Here is a 20,676-nt window from a genome sequence, read left to right as displayed (position 1 = left end):
AGCCCAGTACATGGACGGAGTCCTTAGAGGAACTTCTAAGGAGTCGCAGGAAGGAGATTGGCAATTTATTAGAGAGCAGACTGAACTTTTGTGGTGTTAGGGGCACTATGGTTTGGAGATGCAAAGAATTAAATGACTCCTAGGACTGACATTCTAGCCACTTGCACTGTTTCATAAAAGTAGGGAGCCAAATTCCAATACAGGCATTGCCCCATGTCCTAATTAATCCTTACTGCAGGTTCATTGAAACGTTCTTCATTTCCTGACTTCAGTCTACATAGAGTTGTTCTGCACTGGTAAACAACTGCTGCTGTCAGTGCAGTGATGTCTAGTTTTGATATGTGACCAATTCATCAGCAGGGCTTAGCGTAGAACCAGGAGTCCTGGCTCCCCGCTTCCTTCTCTAACCACTAAATTATCTACTTTGTAGATTTTAAAACCGGAAGGGACCATTATGATCCTCTAGTCTGACCTCCTGCATAACATTCACCTACTGATTCCTGCATTGAGTCCAATAGCTTGTCGAATGAGAGCGTATCTTCTTTTGGAAGACATCCAATCTGGATTTAAAGACTTTATGTAAGGGAGAATACACTGTATCCCTTGGCAAGGCAGTGCCAATGATTAATTACCCTCACTGTTTAAAAGAAAACAACATTGTGCCACGTTGAATATTTCTAGCTTCAATTTCCGGCCACTGAATCTTGACTAAATTTCACAACTGTTATGAAAGAGTCATACCCCAAGACAGACAAGCCACTTGATATCTAAGAGACCACAACTCAGATGCGTGACCTGTTTTTTTTAATCAGGAAGTTCACAAATATTTGGTTCTGAAAACGTTGACAAGATGATCCTGTAGGGAAGGCAAATGAGTCTGGTGAACCAATTGGTATCCTCTTTCCTTGGAAGAAACTCACATTTGCACTAGTGGAGCAAATACAACTTTGTATTTGTTCACAGGGCTTCTTTGGTCTGGTTGGGGAAGAGGTGGGAGAGTGGTGGTATTCAATCAACCACCGTTTTTCAGTTAGCCTGGGCCTGTGATATCTTTCAGAACAACTGCTCACCCACATTAACTTCAGAATATCCTTCAAGGGGTCTTTGGAGCTCAGAAATGACGAAGCTGCTGGTTTCTGTCTATGGAGGCTTCACTCATACAAATTACTCCAGAGGAACAGCCCTAGATGGGTTGGTAGGGTTTGAATTCCACCATGGAGGTGACACCAATCAGACGGTCTTTGGAACCCTATCTAGCTCAGTCATGCTACGACTGAGAGCACAAAAGGTTCCTGTTTAATCCAGGAGGAGGCTTAGGGGAAGAGAATTCAGCTTTCAGAATTTTTCAGGGTCTTGTTAATGTTCTATCAAACTGGTGGCATGGATCCAGAGTGCTCACTGCCACTGAGCAGAACACATAGTAAAAACAAACCAAGTACAATAATTTAATTCATATTATTGTTCAGTTCTTCAGAGGATGAGCTAGCAAATTTGTGCCTGTTTGGCTTCTGCTGATGTTGCTTTAACCAGGGTAATGTCCTCCTTTTAGTATCTTCCATAAACTTCAATGAAAGATGTCCTGCAGCAATGGGGGTCTGGTCTGAAAAGAGAAATGTCCTGGTTGTGGGGCAAAGGGATGAGGCTCTGGCTGGGGTTGGAGGAGAGTGTGGTGGGATAACAGGAAAGCGGGGTTATTGAGGGGGGTTCCATGGGATTGGGGTGGAGGGTTTGCTGTGAGCTTTGGACAGGAGACACATGGTGGTGATATGGGCTTTGGGTGGTGGGGATTTCACAAGGTTTGGGATGCTGCATGGTCTGGCGTATAGGGCAGTGGGACTGTGGCACTCCAGGGAACAGGAGATGTGTTGTGGGTCAGGAACTTGACCCCTTAGGAACTACGAGGAACAGGGTGGCAATGACTCCATGAAGTTCTGGGTACAAAGGCAGTGGGTTCTGTATAGTGTGGGGGCATGGATGAATTTATACTCAGCCCCTGTGGATGGGGAAGAAGATACAGTAGGCATTGATACTTACTGAGAATCTGGGATAACCCCCTATTGATTAACACGTTTTCTCTCCTGCTCTCTAATTCTCCGTGGTGATCCCAGTGTGCCAGATTCTTCCGAAAGGGGTGGTAGCCGTCCTGGGACCTTCATCGAGTCCGGCCTCAAGCTCTATTATCAGCAACATCTGCGGGGAGAAAGAGGTGAGTGAAATCCCATGGGTGGGAATATCTCGAGGCTGACTGAGCTGCCTTGCAGGGCCCCCATAGCCCGAGGGTGGCATTGCATGTCCACAGGGCATTGGGCTGCTAGGTCGTACTGGAGGGGCATGAAATTCGGTCTGTCTGGGACAGGGAGGAAGCCCACTGTTGGGGAGCGAAGGGATGCAGAATAGTTCCCCTGGCCTCTTTCCCATTCTAGCACAATCTCGTGTCCACTGCAAATTCTCTTCCTAACACATATGACTCAGGGCAGTGTAGGCTTTGCTGGCGACCCTCAGGCAGAGTTCTACCCCGCACCTTCTCTGTCGGGCTCTGGATGGAGTGGGTACTTTGCTATCTCTGCTGAATGTTACCTGAATGCCCTGCGACGCAGCATCTCCCCTCTGATTTATTAACTGCAAATGAGATGATTATTCGCCTCCCTAGTTCCGATCCCATTAGACTTTCTGCCTTAGAGCCGCGAGTGCCTCCTCTGTAGAACCAGCAGGGAAGGTGTCCTGCTGCTGAGTCACTTTCTCCTTCATGGGGTCCCAGCTGGTGTCTTCTGCTTTTCTGTCACTCTCTTCCCCCACAGATGTCAGCCAAGATCTTCCTGCTGTTCCTCCACCCATTTCTGCTTCCAGCTTCTCCTCACTGTTGCTCTCCTTCTTCTTCTTCCTCTCCAGGGTCTGGCTTCTGCTTTTCTTCCACCAGTCCTAGGAAGACCTCTTGCTGCTTTCCTGTCCGTCGCCCCACCATGCACACACAGACCCCAACGTGGGTCTAACTACTGCTATGTCAGTTTCTTTCTGCCCAGCAGGGCACTTACACAGCCTTGCATCACCCTAGTATCTGAGCACCTCACAATCACTAGTGGACTCGATCCTCGCAACGCCCCTGCGAGGCAGGGAAGTGCTGTTATCTGCATTTTACACCTGGGGAATTGAGACACGGGAATTGAAGCGACTTGTCCCAGGTAGCCCTGTGATGTCTGTGGCAGAGCTGACACTTGAATCCAGATCTCCTGAGTTCTAGTCCAGTCCAGTGCCTTATCCACTAGGCCCTCCTTCCTCAAACCATCTGTGGGCTGCAGCAAGGTGTACCTGAACTTATAATTTAGTGCGTGGGTCCCATCTGTCCTATTCCCTTCTCTTAACTCCTTGTTCTTCCTCCTCTCTCATATCACATCTCCTTCTGCTTCTCCGCCAGTCTCACCCCATCTCCCACTTTCTCCTGCACTACCCATTCCTCCAGCTTCTCTAGCAAAAGCCCTGAACTGCCTCGTCAGTTACAGTCGCAAAAGCCAGCACCTGCTTGGCCAACATAACTCAGCACAGACGCTCCCAGCAGTCGTTAGTTTGTGCACGACTCTCCTGGAAGATTGCACTCCCTTTCTGTTTGGCGATGTTTCTTCAATACAAACCTTTTTAATCTACACCCAGATTATGTCTCTGATTTAATATTTTATAAACCCTCAGCTGCCGGCGTACACTGATCCGTCTGCTCCAGGGAAAAGAAATTGAGTTCTCTTCTTATAGTTCATCCCTTCATAGCCTGATAACATCTCTCAGCCATTTACTGGACTCTGTCTCTGGTGCCTCCACAGTGTAGGAGCGTCTGAAATGGAACACGGTAAATAGCTTGTATTTGCAAATGAATTGCGTTGCTTTATTTCCCTAGAATCAGAGGCATTAGAGCTGGATGAGATCTGCTAGACCCAATTCCCTCTGCTACCGCAGGATTGTCCCCCCAAGTACCTTTTCTAATTGCTTGATCCATTGCAGGGTTAACTGCCTCAAGCATCCGCCACTTCCCAGGCAAAGACCAATCTGCCGTAACAGATCATCAGTGTTTTTCCTGATATTCATCTGAACTCTATGCCTCTCTGATCTCAGACAGTTGTTTCTAGCTAGACTCCCCACGTTCCACCCTAAGCAATTCTCTTCCTCTTTTTAGAGGTGGTCCTGAATCAAAACTGGGGTTCTTGGAAGTTCAGATCCAGTCTTATCTGTCTGGTTATTGAACCTAATCCTCTCTGCTGTCATTTACACTGGTATGAATCAGGAATGACTCATCATTATTTGTTTTATAGTAGCACCTAGTGGCCTCAGCCAAGATCAGGGCCCCATTGTGCCAGGTGCTAAGGACAGTAGTAAGACAGCCTCCGTCCTGAAAAGCTTATAGTCTAACCAGACAAGGCAGGCAAACGAAGTGCTCTTGTACCGATGGGGAGCGGTTGCACGCAGAGGTGAAGTGATTTGCCTGAGGGGGACACAAGGCATCTGTGGCAGAGCAGATAGATCTCCTGAGTCACAGCCCAGTGCTTTAACCTAAAGACTGTCGTGTTGAAGTCACTGGCAGTACGCTGGCGTAAAGCCACCTGAAAGGAGACAAGAATTAGACCTCCTGTCTCTGTCTTGGGCTGACCCAAAGCCATGGATTGGAGCAACCCGCAGCTTTGTGACTTGGGCCCACCTCTTTGGGGATCGCACCCTGCAGACGTTTGTGGCGGGTTCTAGTGTACACCTCTGTCTGCGGATCGCTCTCCTCATTAACCGTCATTCCCAGGAGCCTCAGACTCCATCTGGCTTCAGAGAATGATCAACAAGCCCAGGCTGTAGATGTCCCGTCTACATTAGTTAAAGGAATCTGCCTGTGGCATACAGTCTGCTTCTCTCCCTGTTAATGGAGCCCAGTCTGAGGGCTGCGGAGCGAGATCAAGGCAGATAGCAGCTTATTACTCTTTAACTTTCCTATTACTAACAAAACAGCTTACGCCTCCAATAAAAGCAGCCATCGCAGCCCACTAACAGCCTTCCCCAGGAGGAGACGGATCAGAGGCGTGGGGTGATAGCTTCTGGAAGTGCCGCTAATGGAAGCAAAGAGGACTTGACACTGCTCTAATGAAGCAGAACCAGATGTTCCCCTTTTTCTATTCTGTTTCTTCCAAATAATCCATGCTGTTAAAAAACAAACAAACAAACAAATCCTTTCTCTGTCCCGCTGACCCTCATCCTTGCTGGTCTCCCATCGCTCCTGTTCCATGGGCTCCTTGGCCCCACGTTGTCCGTATTCCCTGGCATGCAGCGTCTCAGTGCTGCCTCCACTCCCGTTTATGAATGGCAAATGAAATATTATCAGGACTCGTAGCTCAGATCCCTTTGGATTAGCCCGTTACTTCTCCGCAGATCAAACAGCGCAAAGCTTTAGACTGCTGTCTGTTTCTCCTTCTCCCGAGATTCACCAGCATGGGCTCATCTTGTTCTTCTTTCAGTCTCTCCGAAAGGTTTCAGCGAGACTCTGACTGCTCGACTTTCTTTAAGGGTCTCAGCCGGTGATTCCCTGGTCCATTTCTTCCCATCACTCCAAGTCAGATGCTTCTTGTTGCTGTGACTTTCTCCTTCTCGGGATCCACAAGAGCAAAAACACATTTAGGATTCCATCCACGGGCACTGACTTTTATTTTTACCCCGGGGTGCTCCACCCCGCTCTGCCCCAAGACCCCACCCCTACTCCGTCCCTTCCCCTGAGGTCCCACCCTCGCTCCGCCTCTTCCCACTCCTGCTCCACCCCCTCCTCTGAGGCTCCGCCCTCACTCCACCTCTTCCCACCCCTGCTCAAACCCCTCGCCACTCGCTGCTCTCCGCCCTCCCCCAAGCGCCTCCCGCAGCCGCCAAACAGTTGATCAGGAGCGCCGCCGATCAGCTGTGGCTGGTAGGTGCTGAGCACCCACTATTTTTTTCCCATGGGTGCTCCAGCCCCGGAGCACCCATGGAGTTGGCGCCTATGCTTCCATCCATTGTCTCCTCCATTCAGTAGAATATTCTGCGCAGTTTTACTGGGATGTCTTTTCTCTCGCCTGCTTCCCACGTGGCACTGGGTTGACTGTTTTTTTACTGGAGAAATGCATCTTCTCCAATTGACCTTTCTCTCTTTCTTTTGGTATCTTCTGTTCTTTCTCATTTTTCCAGGTCCCTCATTTCAAAGTTGCCCCAGAGGAATTCCTCAAGTTCCAGTTCCAGCGATTCACCACCTTGAACCTCCACCCCAGCAACACCGACATCAGCGTGGCCGTAGCTGGGATCCTGAACTTCTTTAACTGCACCACTGCCTGCCTCATCTGTGCCAAAGCGGAATGTAAGTTGCTCCGGTTTGTGTGAACCTCCTGCTGCTCCTGCTTGTTTCTCATTATATCCCCTTCTCACATCCGTTACCTCTCCCTGCTGTGTAAAAATGTCTCTAGGGTCCAGCCCTGGGTGGTGAAATCCCACTGGCAAGGCTAGTGTCGATTGCTGGAGGCCTGGGCTTTTCTCTGATTATAGGGACCTAAAATAATCCATTTTACTAATGACGGGATCTGTCCTGTCTGGGGCAAGAGGGGAACTTGCTGAAATCAGAGGCGAGTGAGAGGCCTACAGCTGGGGTCCACACCTAGAACCAAGTCCAGACATTTCCAGCAGCAGTTTATGAGAGATGGGGGTTGGGGGGAAGGACGTTGGCTGCCTTTTGGTTTCATAGCGAGCATTTTACCTGATGGATGGGTTTCCATAACGGAAAAAGCCTGAGGTCAGTTCCGGATAAAGCACCATTTGGAAATGCGTCTTTCTGAGACTTGTGTGCAGTCTGTAACCTAAACCAAGTGCATGCTGGATTTCGCTAATGTCCAGCCCATTCTGTGCAAGCCTGGGTGCTGACTTACTCACTTGTGCATGATTCTGCCGCCAGGCATGCCCCAGTAACTGCACAGCTGTATGCCTGCCTGATAACTTCTACACACATTAGGCCTCTCTCCTCTGCTGGTTTTGTGCTCCAGTGTAACTCCATTGGCATCCTGGGCTTCACTCCTGTTTAGGATGGAGTCAGCGAGAAGGGAATTGGGCCCTGTGTGTTTCGAAGTTAGCGTGCGGGCACGTAGATCTGGTGGTTACAGACATGTGCGTCTCTGAGCATGAGTGCAGGCTTATAAATCTGACTTTTTGTACAATGGGGATGGGCCCACACTAGACCTCTGGGTCCGAACACCCACCCACTCAAAGTGGTAGCTGGATGCATTAGGGCTGAAGTGTTCCAGTACAAAGGAGCCTGCTGTAGGGGGTGGTGAAGAGGTGCACTGCCCTAGTGGGAGCTGCAGGAGGCACTGTGCATCAGCACAAAGCCTCGGGGAGAAGCATAGTGCCAGCAGAATGTAAGCTAGCAGCCTGGATCTGTCCTTGCATTCAGGAGAGCAATAGGACTTCCATTCTGACCAGCTCCAGCATGGATGCAAGAAGGGTCCTTGCACCCTCTTCCCAAATTGTGCACCCGCTGAGGGCCAGATCCTCAGGTGGTGTAAATCAGCAAAATCCCCATTGACTCCAATTTACTCCAGCTGAGGATCTGGCCCAAGGTGTGCAGCGACACTGCATTGATGTTACTGCTTCAGCCTTAACTCTGGTATTTTTTTACTCTGTTTTTTCCTGATGTATCTTTAACATTGCCATGAACCCATTTTTCATATCATCTTTTTTATACCTCATGTGGAGCTTTTCCTTATCTCCCCCTGGCGACACACGGTGCGATGCACACTCGCTCGGGAACAGACAGACCCATAACCAGGCGTCTGACTGCATCTGCCCATCCACAAGCCGACACACTCAGGTGCCTCCCACTTAATTCAGTCCCTGGTTAATTTGATCCTTCATTTAACTGGATCGAAGAATCTCAGGAACCAAATGGCTTGTGTTAAATAATTCAACGTCCACCCTTAATTGAATCAATCTGGATAGCTTTAATCAGGGACTGCTGGATAACTCAATTGCTGGCTCCAGGAAGTTACCCCATAGGGCTAGTGTGACATTTAGCCACAAGGCCTGAATAGGAGGAGCCCTGTCACGGGCCAGAGGAGTCCTGGAGAGAAGGTGCCTCATGCAGCTACAACTCCCCCATCCTGCTCTTTGCACTAGCCATTATGCTGGCACAGAGGACAGGAATGGACCATAGTCCTGCTCTGTGGGGGGGAGCAGAAGCCAGCATCCCAAGCACAGAAACTGCTATTGGCCACTGTCCTTGAGCAAGAGCATGGGAGGGGAGGGCTTTTTGCATACCCCTTTCTAGCCGAGCCAGGACCGCACACAATCTGGCCATTGCTTGATAAGGACATTCCATTTTGAGGGACGACACTGTTTGTTTTGGTGCGATAGCTAGAAACTCCTGCCCAAGGAGCAGAGAGTCTGAGCTGTTTGGTTTAACGCAGGACTGTGTGACAGGACTCCTGGGTTCTATTCCTAGTCTTGCTACCGACTCACGCTGCGACCTCGGAAAAGTCTCGTCTGTGTGCTAGTTGTCACCTATGCTGGAGTGAACAGAAAGTAACTCTCTCTCGCAATTACGCTGGTGCAAAACCAGTACACTCGGGAGCAGACTCCGGTCCCGTGACACCGTTTCCCCATCTCAGAGAGGTTGCGAGGGATCATTCGCCCTAACCTGGAAGGCGCTGCGTGTTTTTAGAAAACCCGCAGCAAATAGGACACAACTCCAGCTCCGATCTGTTGTGGGCGGAGATCGCTGTTGCTATCACAATCCCAACCATGTGTTGTACAAGCTGTGATCTGCACCCTGGCAGTGAGAGGGAAAACAAGGCAAGCTGCTTAATTCAGTCCAAGAACCAGGGGTGAATCAAAGCAAAGGAGCAGGCTCTATGCCTGAGGCCACACGGACGCCTACCAGTGTGTGCCCATTTCGTATCTGTGCCTGCATAATGGCTGGTGCAAACGGCTCACCCTCGGGGAGCGCACTGGGAAGACTGCCTGCAGGTGGCATCTCCCCAGTGGTCCTCTGGGGCCGAGGCATCCCAGTGCCATCATCCTCTGCTCAGGTCAGGGCTTGTAACTGAATACTACAGTGTAGGGAATGAACTGCCTGCATGGATACATGTGCATGCACAGATCCTGCTTTCTCCAATAGCCCTTGATCACAGAGACGGGGAAACACTGTTATCACCATTGTCTAATGGGGAAAGTGAGTCAGTGCGGCTCAGGACTCTGGAGTAGAGCTGGGTGAATATATTTCAACTAATAGTTTTTTTCATCGGAAAAAAAAAATTTCAGGTCCCCAAACCTATTTTTCGACTCCGAGCTGAATTTAGCAAAAGGTTAAATTGAACAAAGAATAGTTTTAAAGTGGAAACGTTTTGTTTCGACCATTTTGTTTCAAAATCGACATTTGGCCAATTAAAAATAAAGGGGGGCGGGACGTGTGAAAGAATAGTTGACTTGAAACAACTCCCCCACCCCCAAATCATTTGGAATCAACTTAAAACAATTGTTTTTCAAGTTTTTATTTAAACAACAATTTACAAGGGGTGGGGCAGGGGAGGGGAGAAGGCTTTCTGTACTAATTGACCGGAATTTTTTTGGCTTGGTAGTTTCAGGCCCCAGACTGAAAACTCCATTATTCACTGTCGTATTCCTGAGTCCCACTCACCTGCTCTAGCCACTAGAGCAGCGATACTCAGACTGTGGCTCGTGAGCCGCAAGTGGCTCTTTAATGTGTGTCCTTGCAGCACATGATGTTAAAACATTGTGTGATTTAATTATTAACCAACTGGGAGGCTTTTACTGTGTTATTAACCACTTGTAGTTGATAAAATAATAATACTATATATAAAAACTCAATTTTTTCCCCTCTCATACTGTTTAAATAGGAATATCTGGTACTATAGTAAATGAAACAATGAATTCACCCTACTGTGGCTCTTGTGGGTAATGTTGATCACTAATTTGGCTCCTGAACCACTGAGGTCTGAGTATCACTGCCCTACATGAAGCTGCCTCTGAGTCCCCAGACACAAGCTGAGTGGGTACCGTGCTTGGTTTGGGAAACATTCCAGCTTTGCCACTCCCAGATGAGCCACAGTGAATGGCGCAGACTGTGTCCACATCTGCTCATGCCTCTCCACACTTGGTGGTCCGCATTTATGCTCTTCAAAGTTGCCGGGAAGGGTCTACAAGTCCTTGCGCATGTCTGGCCTGTAAAACAGCCTTCTGAAGTGTCAGTCTGTCTGCGGCAGGTGGTCCGCTTTCTCGTATCACTAGAACAAAAAGGGAATCTCTTCAGATAACAGAATCTTCCCTCCCCACGCCGAGAGGCGGGGACGACGGGGCTATGGGCAGGATATAACGTGCTGGGAATGATAATTCCCTCGAGCCAGAGGAGAGGAAATCAGCTGTCTCTGCCGAGCCTCCTCACCCCCCTCGTGGTGCCTGATCTGGTTTAGAAACTGGCCCGCAGGGCTGTGCCTTCTGACCCAGAGAGTCTCTGCCTGCAGTGGTGGGCTAGAGTAGGACTCGGGAAAGGCTAGGGTAGGGCGAGCGCTAGTGGAGGGCGGCGGGGTGGTGGGGGAGGGATAAAAATGGAAAAACTAATCAAGAGAGATGAAATGAGGGTCTGATGTGACTTGCGGTTCCATTTAGCGGCTGTGTTAGGGGATGCTTTCCAATCTGCCTCATTAATGCATGGCTGAGACACACGGCCTGCAGAATTAAGGAGCAGGATCTAATTTTATTTTGCGGGGCTGAAATTAGACGCACACTAGAAAATTCCAGCATGTCCTGCTGGCTTTGCTTTCTCTACCGGGGAATTTCTGCAGATTGTGGGGGGCAGAGCCTGGTGTAAATTGACCTCGCTCCCTTGGCTCCACTCCCCACCCGTGGGCTGCCCAGCAGCGTATGGGATGGAGCAATAGCAAATGACTCCCCCTAAGGCATTCCCGGGGGAGAGCAGCTCGGGAGGTGCTGCCCCATGTTGTGGACAGATTGTAAGTGCACAATCCAGCTGCCTGTGTGAGAGACTCCTATTCCGCAACGCTTTGCATAGAGCGTCTGCTACCGATGCCAGCCCCGGTGTTTGAGCTGGAGGAGGGGCCCCTGCCTCCTCCGCCTCCATATGTGTTAGTTCACCTGGAACACGGAGCTGAGAACTGCAACGTGAGCTCTGCGCCCACCTGCCAGGAGTCCTGCTACCTCCCCACTGTCGAGCCCGAGCGTGACTGTGTGCCATGCAGGAGGCTCCCCTGAGTAACATCTCCACAGCCGGCCTTCCACATCTTTAACCAGCTTGCAATAAGGCAGGCGTCCTCCTCCTCCCCCTCCCCCAGGACTTGCAGTCCTGCTGTATTTGGTATTGATCTGGGCAGATGCATCCTGAGCGAGGCTAATGCGTTCCTGAAGTCCACAGCGAGGGAGAGCGAAAGTCATTTGATTTAGTCTGATGTGCAGCTCAGGCCTGTCTCTCTGCAGACAGGAGAAGCTGGCTTTAACCCTTCATGCACCAGCATCCTGCACCATGAAGTCCTTATTATGGGTTATCATAGCGCATTGAGGCCCCGGCTGAAATTGGGACCTTGTTGTGCTAGGTACTGTGCAAAGACCGCGTGAGAGACAGGCCTTGCCCCAAGGAGTTCGCAGGCGAGAGAGAGTGAGAAACTGAGGCACAGAGCAGTGAAATGACTCACTCTAGGCTACCCAGCAAGTCAGCAGCCGTGCTGGGAGTAGACACCAGTGCCCTTTCCGCCAGCCCGTACTGCCTCCCGTCCTGGCTTGATTAGCCTTGCCACTGAAGCCAGCAGGGACGGGAATCAGTAGAATTCTCATAACCTACAGCCTCTCCTTGCAGGAAGAGTTTAAATGTTTCCTGGTGTTCTTGGTGTTGCTCTGTAGATGCCCAGTGACTGTTATTCTGTAAACACCCAGGGCCCTCCTATGAGAGTCCCCCTGCTATGCTACTGGGGGGAAATGTTGTTCAGTTACTGGGCTAGGAATCGGGAGATGGGGGTTCTAGTCCTGTGTGATGATGGCTAAGTTATTTCCCCTCTCTGGGCATCAGTTTCCCCATCTGCCACATGGGGCTAATGACACTGACCTACGGCAGAGGGGAGTCGTGGGGCCAAATCCAGTCATTGAGACGATGGATTGTCTTGTTGTTAAGGCACCGGCGTGAGACTCAGAAGGCCTGGGTTCAATTCCTGGCTCCACGTGTGACCTTGGACAAGAATCCCTCTAGGCCTCACTTTCCCCCACCTGTAAAATGGGGGTGATAATCCTTCCTTTGTCCTGCCTACACTGCACATCTCTCTGGGCAGGGGGTGGTCTCTGGCTGTAACGTTGTATGATTCCAACCACCAGGGGGCCACAATCTCAGTTAAAGCCTCCTGTCACTACTGCAATGCTAATAATCCTAAAGCAAACATGAATTATTTTGTAACGCCTTCCAAAGAAATAACACCCCCAGTAGTCTTGGGATTATCCTCCCATGACTCCGTGCCCGCTCTTGCGATTTTAAGTGCTGGGGCATCAGTTAATGAGACAGAGGTCTCCTCACCACCAGGCCTCGGGTTTAAAATCAGCTCAGGTTGGTAGCAGCAGCTTGGAAACTTGCATTGTCCTCCTCATTGTCCTTTTCTTAACCAAGAGAAATGCATAATTGCCGTGAAACTGGGCCACTTTTAGAAAGACAAAGGAAACACAAAAGCCTCCTTTTCTGAGGGCTTAATGGAATCGTGGTGAGTGAAGGTGCTTCTCAGATCTTTCTCGTGTGAGCGCCGGTTCGGAGTTTGCCTAACTAATAGCCGAGTAGTTGTACTTACACCCTTTCCCCCAACCTGTGTCTGGCTTGTTTATAGATTGTACATTCTCTGGGGCAGGGACCATCTACTTCTCTGTGCCGATACAATGAGACCCTATTCTTGGCTGGCCTTTAGGCACAACTGGAATAAACGTGATTAATAATAACCGACTGTTATTGCTGGAAGCGTCTGCTCCTTGGTAGGAAAGGAGATTGCAGGTGTGGAGGAAATGAAACTGTGCAGAGACCTGGCACAAAGCTTAGACAACACTTAGATCCCACTTAAACCCATAAAATAACACTCAGGTGGCGTATATGGCCTCTTAGAATTTCACTCTCCATGAAGAAATAGACTAGGAAGTTAATTTCATCCCAGAGAAATCCTGCTGACTGCAGTTGCTTTAGTCCCCAGCTGAGTTCCTCCTGGATTAAGGAGGAAAGGCAGGGGGCACCACATGGTAAAGCGCTCAGTGCACGCACACTGGTTTGCTGAAAAACCTCTCCGTGAATGAGACTCCACTCATGTAGGCTTCATCTCTTTAATGCATCGCTTTGTTGCCTTTTGTGAAGAGTTGGGCGTTCTTGAGAGCAGCACTCTCCCTCTTGATTGCCTTGCATCGTACCGCAGTGTACTGCTTCCCCAGCCCTTGACTTTCTGGGTGAATAAACGGTTGAGTGCAGTCAAAATGACGTTTAGTTGAAGAGTTGAGTGCTGGGCTCGAAACACAGGCACGGTGAGGGTACATCTACACTGCAAACAAAAACAACCCCGTGGCAGCAAGAGTCAGAACCGGGTCAAGTGACTCGGCGTCATGGGGCTCACGTTACAGTGCCAAAAATATTAGTGTAAACGTTCCCACTTGGGCTGAAGTTCAAGCTTGGAAACCAAGCGAGAGAGGTCAGCCTCAGGGCCTGAGCGTCAGCCCGAGTGGGAATGTCTATACGGCTATTTTTAGTCCCGTAGCGTGAGCCCCAGTCAGTTGAGCCAGGCTCAGAGACTCAGTGCCACTGGTTTATTTATTTATTACAGGGTAGACTTACCCCGAGTGCCCCTCTGACAGCCAGGGCACTGGCCCTAAACTCTGGGTTTGGGATCTGTTCTTTGTTTGCTTCCTTTGGAGGGATGCTGGTAGTTAACTAGTCCAGTTTCCATTTGTTTAATTCCTCCTTTGAAAAAAGCTAACCAACCAAATTCCTCCCTTTCCAGCCCAGTCCAGCTACGTAATCTTTCATCATGCCAGGAATTTTACTGGCTTCGTTGCATGCATAAGGGTTTGCTGAATCAGGGCTTTGGATTGTAAGGTATTTGGGCTAGGGACATGCTTGTTGTTGTTATTTATATGACAGAAATGCCAAAAAGCACAGAGGCAGAGTGAGATAACCACTGCCCCAAAGAACTTATAGCGTGAATCAGGGATACTCAGACTGATAAGGTTCAACAAGGACAAGTGCAGAGTCCTGCACTTAGGACGGAAGAATCCCATGCACTGCTACAGACTAGGGACCGAGTGGCTAGGCAGCAGTTCTGCAGAAAAGGACCTAGGGGTTACACTGGATGAGAAGCTGGATATGAGTCAACAGTGTGCCCTTGTCGCCAAGAAAGCTAACGGCATTTTGGGCTGTATAAGTAGGGGCATTGCCAGCAGATCGAGGGATGTGATCATTCCCCTCTATTTGGCTGTATAAAGAATGGCCTTCAGAAAGGCCCTGTGTCAAGATGATCTTCCCTCTGAGAGAGGGCTGCAGGCTGTTCCGTCAGATGGCCACAGAGAGTTACAAATTGCTCCGTCTCTTCCCCTCCCCTTTTGGTCACAGGAGAGACCCTTGGACATAGACTTGGCTTCTTTGCTTTGCAGCATGTTGCTACACCATTTGTCCGACCAGGTTTGCAAAGGACGGGTTCCTATGGAAGAGGATAGCTGTTGTCATGGGTGGGGTACTGTTGATTCAAAAGGTCTGTTTGTGTTTCTTTTATTTGAAGGCCTTTTAAACCTAGAGAAGTTGCTTCGTCAGTTCCTTATCTCGAAGGACACCCTCTCGGTCCGGATGCTGGATGACAGCCGGGACCCTACCCCACTCCTAAAAGAAATCAGAGACGACAAAACTGCCACCATCATTGTCCATGCGAATGCCTCCATGTCCCACATCATCCTCCAGAAGGTAGGCAGCTGTGAAATTACAGCTTCATAAACCACCTTGCTTCCACCAAATGATCCTTCTGCATGTGCGTTGTACGGTTCCGGAGCTTAAAAATTCCTACAGTGCGGTCGAAAATTAGCTACGCTCCAGGGAGATTTCCACTGATTGATGCTGAGGTCCTGGGGATAACAGTTTGCTCACTGCCTCCGGGATTCTGGCTGTAGAACAAATAGATTAAATACTCTGAGTGCATGCCCCAGAGGTGTCTGGCTTGGCGTCCAAGATGCCAAACTCTTACTGCTCCTATTGACTTCGAGCAAGGGCAGCTCAGTGCTTTTGAAAATCAGTCTGCCGGCAGTGTGGACTCTCTTTTCTGAGCACATCTCTGTTGTGTTTCTCTGTCTGGTTATTTTTACCAGATTGTGTTTGTTTATTTTATTGTCTCCCGTACAGTTGTTGTGTTTGTTTAGTGCAGTTCTCCAGAGCCTCTGTGGAATGAGAGGCTTTTTAGCCAATTATCAAATGAAATAAATATAAGTTCTGGCTCCCTAGATTCATCTCTCAGTAGACCAGTGGGGCTAGACGAGGGATTCCTGACAGCGTAGAAGGTGTGGTAGTCAATCATCTGAGTCTACAAAACCGAATCCAAAGCCCATTGGAGCCAGTGGGGCTCTTCTTTGGTTTCAGTGAGATTTGGATCAGGGCCATGATGCTGTGTGTCATCTTCACTGCAAGAGCAGAACACATGTTTTCTAGGCCTGATATATTAGGCTAGTGGTGGTCCTATACAACTGTCAGTCCCACTGGCTGTACAACTACAAGCTAGTTTCCACGAAGAATCTTGTCCACAAGGAAACCGTGTGCCATGGTCCCAACCTACCAGAGTCGGAGAGACTTTGTATGACAGCCGCCATCTTGGCTGACTCATCAGAGATTGACGTGGGGACCTCCAGAGCTAAAACCACAAGCTGCTACAGTTTGAGCTAAAGGACCCATGCTCCCACGCCGTGGCTGTAACAGACTCAGATGCGCTGTCAATCAGCACAGTGGGGCACCTGTAGGTCATGTTCTCCAGTGAGTTATGTTTCCAGCTAGACAGGAAATGGTTTTCCCATCCCAGGAAAATTTCCGCGATTTCGGGAAACGTCCCCATCCTGAATCGGGATGAAAAGTCGAAGTCTCAAAAATGTTTGTGGACCAAAATGTGGAGAAAAAATTGGATTGGGTCAGTCACGACATTTTGTTTTGATTTTGACCTTTTAATTATTTATAATTTATTAGATTCCTCCCCCCCAATTCACTTAAATTTCAAAACGATATGTCATTTCGAACTGAAAAATGGAATTTTTCATTTTAAAAATGAGGAAATGGGGCCTTTTGAAACTTTCCCCAAAACGGGAGCTTCATCGAAGCCAACCCTTTCCCGCTGAACATTTCGGTTTCCACAAATCGGTCTTTTCCAAACGAAAAATGTTAAATTGAAAAATTCCTGACCAGCTCTGGCGCCCTTTGCTTTACTACTGTGGTGAAAAGAATATGAATGTTGCCTTGGGGATGCAAAGAAACAGTGGCAGAATTTCAATTGTAGATAGCTACTCTTGGGACATGAGGCATGACGGCTGATGAGCGTCCATTCAAAATGTTCCCCTTGCTAATCTTTGCTGGTACAGATGTCAGACTTCGGTCCAGAGACTGACATTAGACTAAGGCTTCTAATAGAGTCTGTACTGTCGCAAGTGACACTAGCTGGATCTCTCCTCAATCCATTCCGGTGTCGTTTTAATTGCACATGTAAAGTCAACATTCTAGTTTTCACTGAGGAACAACTTTCCTTTTTTGATGTTTGTTATTTCACTAACCCCTCTGAAGCTTCTTATGTGCGGGAAATCAAAGACGAGGGTTCAGGTTGGGGTGGATTTGTATTTATTTATATATTTCGTCTCTGAGTTAATAAAGGATTTGAATGAGCTCTCTCACTGTTGAGGGCTATCCCCTCAGCCTGTTGCCATAGTAATTTTCCACAGCTACAGAGCACAGTTGCTTTTTAGACACACTCTCTCTCCCTTCCCATCTCTGGGGGATTCTCAGGCCGTGACCGATGAAGATGTCAAAGATTGAGAAGATTTTGCAGCAATTCAATAACATTTAATGCAGTCGCCCTGTGCAGAGGATTCCAAGGAGGAAGGGAAGTGAACAATGCTCTTATGATTTATGAACTTCTTGCTGTTGGTGAAACTGGAAACTGTATACTGGGAGAGCAAGCAGAACAACGAGTGAAGATAATGATTATAAAACAGTTTCCTCCTTTGGGCTCAATCCAAACAGAAAGACTGACATTAATTGTAAAAGACTTTGGATCAAACCCTGTATTACCAGCCCTTCTCTTGCTCTCTGCTACCTTTGGACAATGAGGCAGAAGCTACAACTTCTCATATCTTCCCTTCCCCCTATGGTCTAGAGACACATGGTTGCTTCTTATATAGCCGGCCTGCCCCAGCTTTGCCAATAGGTATGTTAAATGGATGAGATCAATGGAGGAAAGGAGACCGCTTGTTGCTTTCTTTGATTTTCTTCCCTTGAAATAACACTTGCTGATTTCAGAGTAGGTCACAGGGAGAGCAGACATTGCTGCTCTCTCTAGATATGAAAACTGTGTTGTGCAGCGGTCAGAAGATGAGAGGCACTGTGGTCTGGTGGTGGGAGGCAGTGGTCAGAGCACGTTGCCTGATGATCTGGAGGATCTTGTTTTCTCTCTGCCACTGACTTGCTGTGTGTTCTTGGGCAAGTTATGTTCTCATGGTCTCCCTTTCCCCATCTGTAAAAAACAGGTGATAGCGCTGTCCTATTGATCTGTGTCACAGAGGTGTCTGTGCAGATTAGCTGCTTAGTGTCTGTAAAGCACTTCCTAGTTCTTGGGATGGGATTTTTAAAGCACTCAACCTTTGCCAAATTCTGCTCCCACTGAAGTCAATGGTATGTCAATGTCAGGGGAGTAGAGGTAGTCCAGAGTGTTTTAAGGCTCTTATCCTAACACGTTGTGCATAAGTCCTAAGTGGTGTTAATATTAAAGTTCCACTGATTTCCCCTCCCCGCCCCCGTCTTTTTGTACTTAAGTCCTAAGTGGTGTTAATATTAAAGTTCCACTGATTTCCCCTCCCCGCCCCCGTCTTTTTGTACTTAATTTTCCAGCTTTCAGGTTATCAGCAAAGGGTCCCAGCAAATAGCTACCAGGCTACAAAATCTCCTTTTCATTTTCCCTGCAGAGGATGCATCACACCAGCCGTTCGTGCATCAGTGGAGGCTGTAGATTTGTTATGTTCATAAAGATCAATAAAAATGATAAGACGGTTAGAAAACATGACCTGCAAGGAAAGGTTGAAAGAACTGGGCATGTTTCGTTTAGAGAAGAGAAGGCTGCAGGGGGACATCATAATGGTCTTCAAATATGTCAAGGGCTGTTATAAAGAGGATGGTGATTACTTGTTCTCCAGGTCCACTGAGAGTAGGACCAGATGTAATCAGCATGATCTGCAGCAAGGAAGATTTAGATTAGATAGTAGGAAAAACGTTCTAATTCTAAGGGTAGTTAAGCTCTGGAATAGGTTTCCCAAGGAGGTTGTGGATCTCCGTCACTGGAGGTTTTTAAGTACACATGAGACAAATACATGTCATGAAAGGGTGTTAGGTATACTTAATCCTGCTTTAGCACAGGGGGGGACACTAGATGCTCTCTTGAGGTCCCTTCCAGCCCTACTTTGCTATGTTTCTTTGATCACAGGCATCTGACTGAGAAAGGGGAGTGGGAAAAGCAGTGAGGACTCCTCCATGGTGAAGGCAGGATATTTGCGGGGAGCAGCATTGTCTGCCTTGCTTTGAATCTTTACCTACTGCTGGTTAATCAGGCCAGGAGCTCCACCTCGTCTATATCTGTTTCATCCCCCCACTTTCTGACACCAACAGCCTCCAGCTGGGGGGGCAGAGAAAAGACGGGAAGTGGAGGAGCTCCCCCAAAATCATTCGGGATGATTTGCACATTGCAAATTTAAGCATATTCAATGGTTGGATCATTACACGGCAAAACAAACAGTGGATTTAATTGAAACTGGAAGAGGAGTGAAACTGGCAGGTGTGCCAAGCCACCTGATACAAGAGGATGAAAATTGCCACGCAGAATTATTTTTCAGCAGTGTCTCTTTACTTTCCCCAACAATACCTCTCTGTGTATTCCTTCCCTTACAGATTGTCTGTGCACACAAATTGTACTGCTTTAACTCTACCGATATAGCTAACCTCATGCAATCCCACCTAGTGTGGATACAGTAATGCCAGTATAAAGATTTTATTCCATACTGGTATAAGACACCCTTTATACAGGTATAACTGTGTCTACACTAGGGGTTGTACCTGTAGAAATATATTGATTTTTTTTTTTAAAAACTCACCTCCCTAACCAACATACTTACACCTGTACCAAATGTGTGTGTAGAGACCATTAGAATTGAATCTTGTAAAGACCACACTCTGGGTTTGATCTTCAGCACGTCATCTGGCAAGCGGGGACTGTTAAAACCATTGTTACGAGTAATTTATGCAAATAGCCCTGTTTCGATTGTTATGTCTTCCTTCCCGGCTCCCTTTGTCTTTATTCACCTGTGATGAATTATCTAAATCCTGGATTAGAGCTAGGTGTAGGGATGAATCCTCTGTCCTTCATTATGCACGAGGTTGAATTAGATGGTCATAATGATCTGGGATTTTAAAAAATCAATGAATCGTTGGGTTATTTGTTGGTACAGTGGGGCCAGTTTGGGTCCATAGGCACTACCGAAATTGAACTAAGTAATAATTCATAATAACTTGCAGCTTCCATTAACTTCAGTGGGAGCTGCGATGGCTTAGCACTTCTGAAAAAGCAGATCCCCATCTTTACTTTAATAGGCCAAACTATGCTTCTGGGTGCTACCCTTTATGGCTTTTAAAAGGACAGCAGAGTCCTTCATGTAAAGTGATAGATATGAAAAGCAAATCTGATACAGGCTCCCCCAGTACTGCTGCTGAGATGGAAGATTGTCACTCTCTAGCCTAATCTCCTTTCCTCTCCTTCACAGGCAGCTGAACTGGGAATGGCGTCAGCCTATTACACGTATATCTTCACTAACCTGGTAAGACGTTTTCTCAGCTCCTCTCCCCTGCATGTAGAGTCACGTTAATGGCAGCAGATCTGCTCTGTCTTGGTGGTGTTTGGTGGAACCACAAGTTCAGGGGAGTGGAGGAGGATTTCTAAAGTTGGGGAGAGGTGCTGGGGAGATCTAGGATCCCTCCAGGAACCCAAACTTCAGATGATAACAAGACCTCACTCTGACACGTGTGCGGTGAAAAAGGCTTAATCCACCAGTGGCACCGATTCTGTAGAATGGGAAACAGACACAAACACTAAGGGGGTTCTCATACTCCATACCCTGAGACGTATCCCTCTTTAGAACCGGTAACAGAGACACTTGATCTCCTGATGGGGAAAGCTGGGCTCTAACCACAAGACTAACCTTCCTCCCCTGGATGAGCTGGGATAAAGAGGTGTTAGGGATGGGTAAAAGCATCATTTATAATGTAGGCCTTACTCGAAGGATCTGATCCAAAGCCTTAGAAGACAATGGGAGTCTTTGCACTCATTTCAATGGGCTTTGGATGAGATTCTAAGCGACTGATCCTGCAACACCTACTTACCCAGTGCGACT

General features: G+C 48.1%; 1 protein-coding gene across 1 annotated transcript in view; it reads left to right on the top strand.

The window, feature by feature from the left end:
* The window catches only part of GRIK4 (glutamate ionotropic receptor kainate type subunit 4), a 315,876-nt gene that overhangs the window by 211,040 nt on the left and 84,160 nt on the right, over positions 1–20,676 (top strand). The window contains exons 4-7 of the mRNA XM_054005285.1: positions 2,109–2,206; positions 6,175–6,340; positions 14,784–14,962; positions 20,050–20,103. Coding sequence (XP_053861260.1) covers positions 2,109–2,206; positions 6,175–6,340; positions 14,784–14,962; positions 20,050–20,103 — 497 coding nt within the window. The remainder of the gene's footprint in view (positions 1–2,108; positions 2,207–6,174; positions 6,341–14,783; positions 14,963–20,049; positions 20,104–20,676) is intronic.

The sequence above is a fragment of the Malaclemys terrapin genome, chromosome 15, assembly GCF_027887155.1.
Source record: "Malaclemys terrapin pileata isolate rMalTer1 chromosome 15, rMalTer1.hap1, whole genome shotgun sequence".
Taxonomy (NCBI): Eukaryota; Metazoa; Chordata; order Testudines; family Emydidae; genus Malaclemys; species Malaclemys terrapin.
Note: the sequence above shows the minus strand (reverse complement) of the source record. Positions and strands in the feature narration are given on the sequence as shown.